Source organism: Diadema antillarum, unplaced genomic scaffold (genome assembly GCF_040938485.1).
Source record: "Diadema antillarum isolate AM-2024a unplaced genomic scaffold, OU_Dant_1.0 scf00000013, whole genome shotgun sequence".
NCBI lineage: Eukaryota > Metazoa > Echinodermata > Echinoidea > Diadematoida > Diadematidae > Diadema > Diadema antillarum.
In genome coordinates this window covers 1,526,681-1,537,981 of record NW_027270902.1, presented here as the reverse complement: position 1 = coordinate 1,537,981, position 11,301 = coordinate 1,526,681, and the positions used below count along the sequence as shown (strand labels likewise).

Sequence of the window (11,301 nt, the reverse complement as noted above, 5' to 3'; positions counted from 1 at the left end):
ATGAAAGTACTTTCAATGTTAAAGTCATCATCTAAGTATTAAATGTCCTATAATTGTGAATTCAATCAATTTGATATCACAATTTTCCATAGGTGCACACATATCATTTCCTTGAGTTCCTCTCTTCCTAGTAGATATGCACATGACATTATTTCTAGGAGTAATCAATGAATATCCTTCAAGCTTGCTTCATAAGAAATTGTATCATGATGGAAATTGCTTACTGCTTGTATTTCGCTATGAATTAACTAAGAAAATGATTCTTTAGATGGGTAAAAAGAAGGCAGGAGTTAAAAGACTCTGCACACTGTTCACATCCTTGAGGCTCTAAAATGAAGCTACCAAGGTATGTTCAAAACTGACTGCTTGGAGGATGCTACAATACAGACATGTTTTCTTAACACCCTTTCCTCAATGTATAGCTCATGTCCTCACTTGAAGAGGTTTTCTTCTTCTTGAGACTGTCAATTATGTCATATTCTGTCATAATTACACTACTGTAAAAGTGAAAAATTTTCGCGGTGTTCAAATTTTCGCGCATTTCGCGCAACCAGAAACTAGCGCGAAAATAAAAGCACGCGAATATTTTTGCTTGCCATATGTGCCTGTGCGTGATGTCTTGATTCCGCGGAATTAAGAACACGCGAAACTCTTCCGACCCGGCCAAGCGCGAAAAATTAGTCACGCGAAAATATCCACTTTTACAGTATATGAAATCACTTAAAAACTATGAAAATAAAATTGACATTTGTGGCAGCTCTGCACCCTGCTGCATTAAGTTATGGTAACTTTACACCGTACTTACAATTATTGTTAACTCTGCAATCAATGGTGACTACCATAGTAACACTACTCCACAGCCAATCAAAGCCAAGAAATCACTGATAGTTACCACTGATTGCAAAGTTACCATCAATTGTGAAAGTGCCACAGTTTTATGTAACAGGCCATGGCTTTTATACAGGGCCAGCGGAGCGTTGTCAAAAGTGGGGGGCCCACTTCTGGGTTTCATGAGGTAACAAGCAAAAAAAAAACAACAAAAAACAGTCCTCAGCTCATCTCTCCACTTCCACTTCTGGGTTTCTTCAGCTGACAAGCAAAAAAAAAAAAAAAAAGGGTCTTCAAAACATAACCTTACCACACTCACACTTCAGATAAAAGGGGGGGGGGGGTCCAAAGTGATGACACCTTATGTATTCCTTTGTATAGGGCACAAAAAGTGCCCCCCCCCCCCCAGTTCCGCCGGCGGCCATGTTATAGTCCTGCAAATTTGATGTATCTTCCTTGACACACTCTCCAAAAGAAAATACATATCGTCATGAAGTGAAAACAACTGTTGTGATGGCATTGTATGTCGGTTCACACCCATTAATTTGACATGATGACAAAGGGTGGTAGAATAAGAGTTGTCCCTAAGACTTTGTCATACTTGGCAAGGGTAGGGAGTGTTGCTTGGTGGGGAATTTCCATCCAAGTTGTGTTTCAAGTACATACTTATGCAACATGTAAACTATCAGACATTGCTTGTGGCAAAAACAGGTTGTAAAAGTTGACATGAGTTGTCACAGGTGGCAACACTGGTTACAAATAATTGCATCAGTGTAGCAAGACAGTCATCGTACAAACAGTTGAAATCTAAGGCAAGATAACTTGGGTCTATTGGTCACAGATTGGGCCAACACCTGTATTACCAACAATTGTTGCTATGTACAAATGTCTGTCGCTGCTTGCACCGATGTATTGGCAACCTCTCGTACCCATCCAGACTGTAAGATTCATGGCAAGGTGGCTGCTTTATGATTCCACTATTGCTTACCTCCACTTGCCTCCTCATAACGACTGCTTTGCTCTCATGTATATATCCAAACACACTCGAGCCTGATTTACATACATGTGTGCACAGGTAAGAAGAGATTATTTCATGCATGCATACTAAACAATTTCTGATACTTGGGCAGATTAATAAATTTAAATCAACAAATTCTTCCTTTGTAAATGGGAAGTATGAGTCTGCAAATTAACTTAAAGCATTATATTTACTTTTGTGGAATGATAAACTAGTTTTCTGCATCATGTTGATAAAGATTATCACTTTACATGAATAATGTGACATGGCATTTATTGCCTACAACATGACATACAGTCTGTATCACCCCCTTCACTTTTCTTCTCTTCTTAGAGTAATCATGAATCATTGCATCTTTATGTTTGTAAAGGAGACAGCTCTCAATCCCTTGAAATGACACTGTTCTTTACTCACAAATCATTTTGATCTCTCAGATATGATCACAAATAAACAGGTGAGATATGACAGTTGAGTGATATTGGCAGTGAAGACAAAGACAGTTTCTTTCAGTGACTGTTTGGCAAAATGTATCAGTTGTTCCATCTCTGCTCACCGGATGAGCCTGGGTGAGTAGGCAAGGAGAACTGCATGGATGGGTTGACATACCCCATGTAGGGCAATCTAGGCTGACTTTGGGCCCCCATCTGTGGGGGGTAGTGCATGCTGGCAAGAGCCATGGCAGCTTGCTGGTTGCTGGATTCATGCTGGGACATACTCCAAGGTCTGCTGGGTAGACTCGAATGAGAGTTTGGGTGGTCTTGGGAAGGAGGTGCTGTGAGGGGGGAGCTAAGGAGAGGAGTCAGGGGACTGGGAGAGGGGCATGATATGGTGCCATCGGTAGGTGGGGTTAAGTCTGGTGTATGACAGAGGTTAAAAGAATTTGGTGAGGGTTGGGGAGAGAGGAGAGTTTGGTGGGGATGGGGGTGAAAGTTTACAAAGGGTGGTTTGGGGAAGCGGTGCAATCCTTGGAGGTGTGTCTTTGGGGCGGAGTGTGGGTGAACATGAGAGGTCTGTGAAAGAGAGGAGTTTAGGAGTGATGAGTGAGGCATAGATGGGGAAGGGTGTAAGATAGGGGCAGTATTTGTGACAGGTGGATTGTACTCCAGCAAAGCTTGCAGATGCTGATGTGTATTGCTAGAAAACTGGGATTGTCGGAGTGGCATTGAGTTGTCAGGATGGTGGTGAGGAGATGGTGAAGGCAAATACTGAGTAAGATTTGTAAGATTGTTGCTTGCCACAGGTGGGATAATAGGGCTGGGATGAGATGAGGCAGAAGATAACGGCACAGACCAAGTAGTGGATAGCTTGGATGTCATTCTGTAATGTGAGTTAAAGTTGGAAGTTGTGATGTGTTCTTCTGACTTGCCCAAGGGGTCAACCTGTTGAACTCCATTTTTCTGCTGATACAGAGGAGGTTGGTCTTGATGATGTTGCCCCTGGTCATATTGCCTCTGATGCCGCTGGTCCTCATTATGAGGTTCCCGGTGAGGATGCTCCTGTTGATATTGGCCCTGAAGATGTTGCTCTTCATGATGTCGTGCCTGACCTTGCTGTGACTGGGGTTGTTCTTGATCATGTTGCTCCTGGTAATGCTGTTTCTGACAACCTTGCTCCTGTTCCTGGTGAGATTGTTCATTGTGATGCTGCTTTTGTTGTTCTGATTGATGCTCCTGAACTTGATTGGAAGGCTCATCTTCAACCTGGTTGTGGTATTGCAATTCAGGTTGTTGTTGCTGTTGAAGAGATTCTTGAAGATTTTGTGGTGGTGTGACAAGTTGCTGTTGTAAGGGAAGCTGTGGTTGTGGTTGCTGTGACTGTGATGGTAAGTACTTCTTCTGTTGCTGCTTGTCACTCCCAACTTGAGGGTGACGCTGAGAAGATGATTTCACAGCTTTTTCTAGTGGTTGTTGAGTTGCAACCTGCTGTAGTGGCATAGGCTGATCTGGTGGAGATTGAGTCATATGTAGTTGTGCTGTCTGGTGGCTTTCATCCTGTTGCACCTGATGTGTACCACATATCTCACTTGTTTCTAAAAAGACAGGCTTCTCTGAATCAGCATTCTTCTTATCAGACTTGTGTTCCTTCTTTGTTTTTGCTCCTGTGCCCGTGCCAACAGGGCGTCCAACATTAGGAGGTGGTGGGTTGTCTTTCCACATGTTGATGTCATGCGCCTTGTGCTTGTGTGTCTTCAAACTGACATTCTGCCTGAATTTTTCACCACAAACGTCACACTGGTATGGCTTCTCACCAGTATGCATGCGCCGGTGGACCATCATGTTTGAGTGCTGAGTGAAACCGCGATTACATTCAGGGCAGGTGAAAGGTTTGGTTTTTCTGTGGACCAGCTCATGTCTGATCAGATGGTGCCTGCAGCGGAAGACCTTCTGGCACACTTTGCACTGGAATGTCTCTGTCCGCATGTGCCTGTTCAAATGGCCCTGAAGAGTTTTGGGAGTGGTGTAAACATTGCCACATATGTCACATTTGTAAGGCTTTTTCCCCTCTGTTACATTTTGGTGAAATTCCAGATGGTTGGTTAGCGAATTCTTATTTTTGAAACTCTTCTCACACAAATTGCAGTCAAAAGATTTTCGAGGTTTGTGGTTTCTTCTAACATGGTGCAACATTGCATCACGTCGCTTGAATGAGACTCCACACTCGTGGCAGAGATAAGGACGACCTTCACTGTGGCATTCTTTGTGGTCATTGAGCATCTGACTGGATGCAAAAGACTTGTCGCACTTCTGGCAAGCAAAAGGTTTTTCCCCTGTATGTGTCCTTTCATGTTTGGCCAGCTGATCGGCAAGGCCAAATTTACGATGACAGTGTGCACACTTGAACTTTCGGATATGAGTGCGCTGTTTGTGAGCCCAGAGATGTGAACTTGACTTACATGACTTTCCACAGTCCTGACACACAAAGCTGTCTCTCCTGTGAGTTTTCTCATGCCTCTTTACTGAAGATTCCCTTGTGTAGGTTTTAGGGCACTTTGAACATTGGAAACTTGCTGAAGACTCTTTTCTTGCATTGTTTGAAGACTCCTGCTGTAGCTTTTCATCACATGGGTCCCGAGCTCTCAGTCTGCGGTTATTCTTCTGTAAAAAAAGCAAGGGACATGACAAATTATCATGAAGGAAGGGTCTAGGGTCTGAGACTGCTTTAGAATGAATAAATCCTGTCTTCCAGTTTGTACTACATATTTTTGTGAGAAGCAATAAGTCAAGCACAACATGGGGCAAGTTACTACAGAATGATCAATAATTAAGTACACAAACTATGAAGCATTTTAATTACACTGTACGCCACTACTACATGACGGCATAAAACAAATATGAAGTACAGCAATGCAAATTCTCTCGGTGTCAGTACACACATCTTCAAATTTTCACCAGCTGGTACAGAAAATATCATCAAGCTCAAGGCATAATTGCTGCTCTTAGCAAATGCCCACATACTGTAAAACGAGGAATGTTCGTGTGTATTTTAATTTCGCGAATTTTGCGAGAGCCAAGATTCACGAAATTGAAATGCACACGAAAGTTCTTACCTACACTATATATGCATTGAATGCCAGTGGCAATTTGCGAAAATTTCATTCTGCAAATATATCGTGTTTTACAGTATCTGATTTGCAACAAAAAGAAACAGCAAATAATCATGACAATAAAAGGCATCTGAGGACCAGACTTTCACGACAGCACTCCCTTTATAATGAAGTTCTTGGGACCTGCAGTTTTCTTTTGATTATATCGAGATTTCATTATAACTTAAAAGTAAAGTATACAAAGATACATGTACAAGTGTATATAGATGATAATTTGGGACCTGAATTTTTACTTTGTTGCAATGAGAATTCATTATAACCATGTTAATCATAACTCGAGTGCACTGTACTGCATCCAAATATTTACGAGTGTACAGTATCCATATCTACACGTACATATACTGTACATCAGCCTCTCAGCAGCCCTGAGCTGAAATTCTGTAGATAATGACGTACTGAGACATCTTTTAATTAAATCTCCAGTTGATACGAATTAGTAAAGGACATAAAATGCAGCGTGTCGAGGATGACAGAAAATCCTGCCTTTGATATGACAATGTTGCAACATCAGACAGGATTTATATCTAAAAAAGTTTTATGGGCTTGCCATCACAAAATAAATGAACAAAAATACATTGTAATTATATGTAGGTACATGTATGTAAGTATACTTTTGCAAGATTAAAACCATTTATGAAACTCTGTGTATTTCTAAGCAATGATGCCTTTGGTGCTGTTTTTTCCAAGTCTTTTGAATATCTTTATAATTCAGTACAGGCATTTCATGACAAAGACATAGATGAAATCAGAATGCTGTCGAAGAAGAAATATGTAATTTGATATGTTCAGACAAAATAACACAAACAAACAAACAAATTCATAGTAAAAAGAATTGAGTTGAACCTACCTTAGTAGGCTCCTCCTGAGGAGCAACAAGCACACGTCCTCTCCTGGCATATCGCTGCCTCCTTGATTCTTCTGGCTTTTTAACTTTCTTTGTCAGCAATCGTACAGAACATCTCAGGTTCACCTCCTTCCTGGTTAACAAAGTCTTCTTTTCATGATTTCCTGATCCTGACTTTGTCTTCACATTGCTTCTTGGTATCACTTGTTTCTTACTGACTTGCTTTGTTTTGCCATCAACAGCATCATTAATACCACAGTCTAAATCTGTATTTGCTACATGCAGAGAATTTTCATCATCTTTACAAGGAACATTTGTGGATGAGTTTTTACTGTCTCCTTTTTTACGAACAACAGATGATCGCAATGTGCTGCGCTTCTTATTTAGCACTGTAAGCTTTGGACTCTTTGTTCGTGGAGATGATCTTCTCTTGATGGTATTCTTTGTAGTATGAGGCAATTTGCTTGAGGGAGGCAACACAGTTTGCTCACTTTTGACATCATTCTTCTTCATGTCTTCATTATTTTCAGTCCTCACATTCTTCTTTTCCTCTAATTCAACTTCTTCTTTCTCAGTTTCAGGGCCAGGCAGACATTTGTCTCTCTCAGATTTCTTTCCCTTCTCTGGTAACTGTAGGGCACATCTTGCTGTGATCCTGTTTGGGAAGAATTAGACAATCACAAAAACTTGATATCATAATCTCTCTGTGGTCGAGGCTAAAGGCAAGTACAGTTTATTCCCATTATTTCATTATAACAGTTATAATGAAATTCTCACTATAATGAAGTAAAAATTCAGGTCCCAAAATTATCATCAATATGTTATAATCAGGGCTCGACACTAACGGTGGCCCGGTGGCCCGGGGCCACCAAAAATGAAAGTCGGGCCACCAAATTTCAAAAAAGGGTAAATTTGGTGGCCCGCCTCGGGCCACCAAAATTTTTTGAAAAGTATGTCAATAAATTCGTAACTTTTGCGCCGGAAATTAGCAGTTAAATTTGTTTAAAGGATGGATGAAAAGGACTGAATGAGTGCCTGAGAGTGAGTGTTGCAAGTTTGTTGAAGTTTATTTATGAGTAGATACAGCTGTATGTCCAACTTCTAATTCTTACTATCATAAACTTAAATATTTGACTCATAAAAAAAGGACTTTTAATGTTTTTAATTGTTTTTTTTTTGGGGGGGGGGACACCAAATTTTTCTCTCGGGCCACCAAAAATTTGAAATTTAGGATTTTGGTGGCCCCATCGGGCCACCAAACAAAAAGGTTAGTGTCGAGCCATGTTATAATGAAATATTGGTATAACAAAAGAAAAATGCCAGTCCCGAGGAGTCGCCTGCATTTTCCTTCTCCTTCATTCAAGTATCACTTCCAAAATATTGAAACATAGCAGACTGATTTTACTAACTTTAAAATTTAGGTCAGTCCTACAAGAGTTTACATTGTTGCCAAATACAAAAACAAATACACAGTAAACTTATAATTTCAGGCTTTTCATAGTAGTTTACCAAAGACTACAGCAGACAAGGCATTTCTAAACTCTTGCAGTATAATCCTGTCTTCCATCAGTTCCATGGGTGACTACAGGTTCTGCAATGAACAGTGCACATCATTGTTGCTACAAAGTGCTCTAAAAAAATCATTGGCTGTGCATCATGCATTGTCATCAATGAAAACTTCATAATGAAAATTGCAAATTTAAACACATTGGATTAAAAAAAAACAAATTACTACAATTTTTTTTTTTGACCAGTACACTTTCTGTTTTTGATACTCACAGTTTAGAGCTTGCAGTCATTAATGTATAATGATCTCTCAAACTATTCACTAAAATTTACATACTGACTAATCATTATCATTCTGATCTTTGACTTTTGACTGTATGGAAGTTCTGTAGTTATAGATGGAGTATCCAATTCTGATGCATCATAAAGGGACCCTATGTAAAAGGCATTTGATGCAAAGGAGTTTGAGACTTTATGGGCTTTGCTCACCCAAGCTGCTTTTCAGCCAGAGTCAGTAGCCAGCGGAGCAGCTCCATGTTTGTTTTGCAGCCAGCCTTGTCCCTGATTACCAGCCATCGTGGCGAGTCCTTCTTACTGAGCGTAAGGCATTCCCTCCGTCTCTCAGGCTTGAGGTTAGGTGTGTTACTAACTAATGACACCGAGGGCTTTGGCCCAGGGCTCACAGCAGCTATCTGTGGTGGTTTCCTTCGTAACTTTCGCATCTTGTTCTCAACCGCACCTTTCACTAAAAATACAAAAATAGAGTTAATTGAATTAAGCTTTCAACAAAATTACCACAAGGCTCTGCAAAACAATATCATTTTGATTGACTGTAATCATCACGGTTGCATATCACTGTCAGCATTTGTCTCACATCATCTAGACATAAAATGTATTACGCCTTTACATAAGATATTAAACACATTCTAAGATACCTGGGCCTTGTTTTATGAAGAGTTAGAATTGATTATAAAGTTGATTTCAACTGTAAGTCTATGGCAGCCTGTGTCGTAAGGAAATCTAAAATCGATTTTATCTTTTGATAAAACAGAGTTCTGACATAACACTGTCGTATTGTTGTTCTTCCAACTTTACCATGAATGAATGAATGAATGAATGGTTTCAATGAATGAATGAATGAATGGTTTGAATGAATGAATGAATGAATGAATGAATGAATGGTTTATTGATCAAACTTTGCAGCCAAATGGCTGAATTGCATCTGATTTTCAGGGATAACAATACAGTGAGACAACAAAACACAAACAAAATACAATCATTACAACAACAACAACAAAATCATCATTACAATAGTACTTGACAATACATACATAATATGAATCATATTACAACAAAGGCAGAGCTGAGTGAAAAAAAAAAAAAAATCAAACCCGGTTAAAAATACCTATGTACGGTACAGTACGTTATATCCTCTATTATTGACATACATATCACAACCCTTTCAGCTAACAGTAATTAAGAGGGTATAGAAGAAGAGAGGAGGCGTGGAATGATGAATGTTGAGAGATAGAGAATGCTACATGTAGTGTGAGGTCGAGACAGGGACAGAATGAGGGGGGAGAGAGGGGGGAAAAAATAAAGGCTGGGGGAGACCATTACCATCTTGTTGTGAATCAAACGGTTATAGGTACCGGTTATAGGGTGGTATCCTACCTAGTAATGTACTAGTAGTATAGAGATTCTAATGAGTATGTAGTAAGACAAGTTGAACTCCGTGCTCAGCGCTCGGTTTGGTTGTATGGATGGCGATTATATCTGCCACCGGAAGTATATAATATATAAGGTACGTTGGCGATAATATATCTGCCACCAGGAATATATGTTATATACGGTCGGCGATAACCAATATATCTGCCACTGGGAATATACAAGCCAATACCGGTGCCGCGGTACATAATGTTTACTGGTGCGTAGCCCCGTCCGTCGCCGCGCATACACTGTAGTAATGCATGGCCATACTGCCGCGTACTCCGGTAATCGGCGTATGTGCCAACACAGGCTGACGGATCGGCTTTGCGGACAGCACAACCCCCAACAAACGTGCACGCACGCACCAGCCGCACGCACGGAAAGTTCACCTGGAGGGCAAAAAGAGACCAACAGACAGACGGACCAAGGACAGGACAGAGAACGGCTCAGGACCTCCCTTGACCTCGACTGTCCCTCGTCCCCGTCCACTGACATTACTGCAAGTATTCACTACCTTGTACCTGCACTTGGCAATTGGAGCAGCTGCTCAGAAACGGTAAGTTATAGACGCTGAGCATATTTGCCATTTGTGTCTTATATTGTAGCATTGATTAGGGCATAATAGTAATTATTCTGATAGCGTTTGTTCCCTAACACCCTCGCCACCTCAACTAGGGAGAAACGCTACAAGTACATTAAATGGTCAATCTACAAATGTTCCTGAGCCACTCGTCATGAGGCTGAAATTTCTGAGGCACCACAGCTTTTAATACTAACGTTACAGCTGTGCCTGTGTGATCATATACATACTTCTTGATCTTGTAGATGGGTACTAAAACGCTAACAAACAGCTCAACCAAGACAAGGACTTCGGTAATCATGCACTTTAGGGCCCAGCTCAGCAGGTAGGCTATACAGCCTACATCTACACAGGAGAAAACATGCAGTCATCAATACATAGACGAATATCACCGACGGTGTTGTCAACAGTTCGCACCAGCCAGAACTCGGGGCGGTGTCTCGACGCGAACATGTTTCGTGACTGCTGAAAGCAGCAGAAGGATTTCCCGTATAATCATAATAATTCTGAAGATCCACGACTTAGGTTACAACTCTCTCACCTCCATATCATACACACGAGTGTCAAAATGTACACTGATATTATTTTGAAGTAGAATTACCTTCACGGTCAACAGAATTCAGCTGCGTTCTCTATCATGCTTGGAACGTCATACGTCTTCTCCCAATGTTCATCCTGCCATTTTCTCATCAGAGTGTCTACTATGCATGCATGAGAGACACTACGTTAACGCAAATTGGCAGATAGAGGGCGCTAAATGCAAACTTGTAACTGTCCTCGTTGATAGTTGTTGTTGTTTTTTTCCCCATTCATCAACTCGATTAATGCGAAGGCAAAAACAATATTATGTCAGTGAAACAGGCCCCAGCTTTCTTCCATAAAGAAATAAAGGTGCTTGATTTTCACACTGTACATCAAACAGTGCCAATTGAAAGCTAGTTGACGATAGAAGTACTATAATTAGACATTAGACTTTATTAATCTGATAATTTCATACTGTGTCCAATCAATATTTAGGCACCTAATACCAGGTCACTTCAAGATCAAAAGAAAATTAAAACAGCCTACTGCTTACTAGTATGTCATGTTGTTTCTGATTACCTGGGTCAAATCACGGGGTTTCATTCATGAGCTTTTTTGCAAGAATGGTTACTCCACACAGATTTCCTGTGGTTGTGTTCGAAATTACGTAGCTGGCCCATTCTCAGTAA

General features: G+C 40.6%; 1 protein-coding gene across 1 annotated transcript; it reads right to left on the bottom strand.

Moving 5' to 3' along the window:
* Window positions 1-2,376: 2,376 nt before the first annotated feature.
* LOC139721426 (uncharacterized) lies at window positions 2,377-10,752 on the bottom strand. Its single transcript, XM_071632744.1, has 4 exons — window positions 10,692-10,752; window positions 8,290-8,545; window positions 6,298-6,949; window positions 2,377-4,941 (listed from the first exon to the last, which is right to left on the bottom strand). Exons 2-4 carry the CDS (start codon window positions 8,520-8,522, stop codon window positions 2,377-2,379), a joined length of 3,450 nt encoding a protein of 1,149 aa, XP_071488845.1. The 5' UTR covers window positions 8,523-8,545; window positions 10,692-10,752.
* Window positions 10,753-11,301: the final 549 nt, after the last annotated feature.

Excerpts from the sequence above, each read along its gene's own strand:
- LOC139721426 (XM_071632744.1), bottom strand. The coding sequence starts at position 8,522 with ATGCGAAAGTTACGAAGGAAACCACCACAGATAGCTGCTGTGAGCCCT. Across the intron at positions 6,950-8,289 it reads CTGGCTGAAAAGCAGCTTGG|GATCACAGCAAGATGTGCCC; the intron begins GTGAGCAAAGCC and ends CTTCCCAAACAG. Across the intron at positions 4,942-6,297 it reads CTCAGGAGGAGCCTACTAAG|AAGAATAACCGCAGACTGAG; the intron begins GTAGGTTCAACT and ends CTTTTTTTACAG.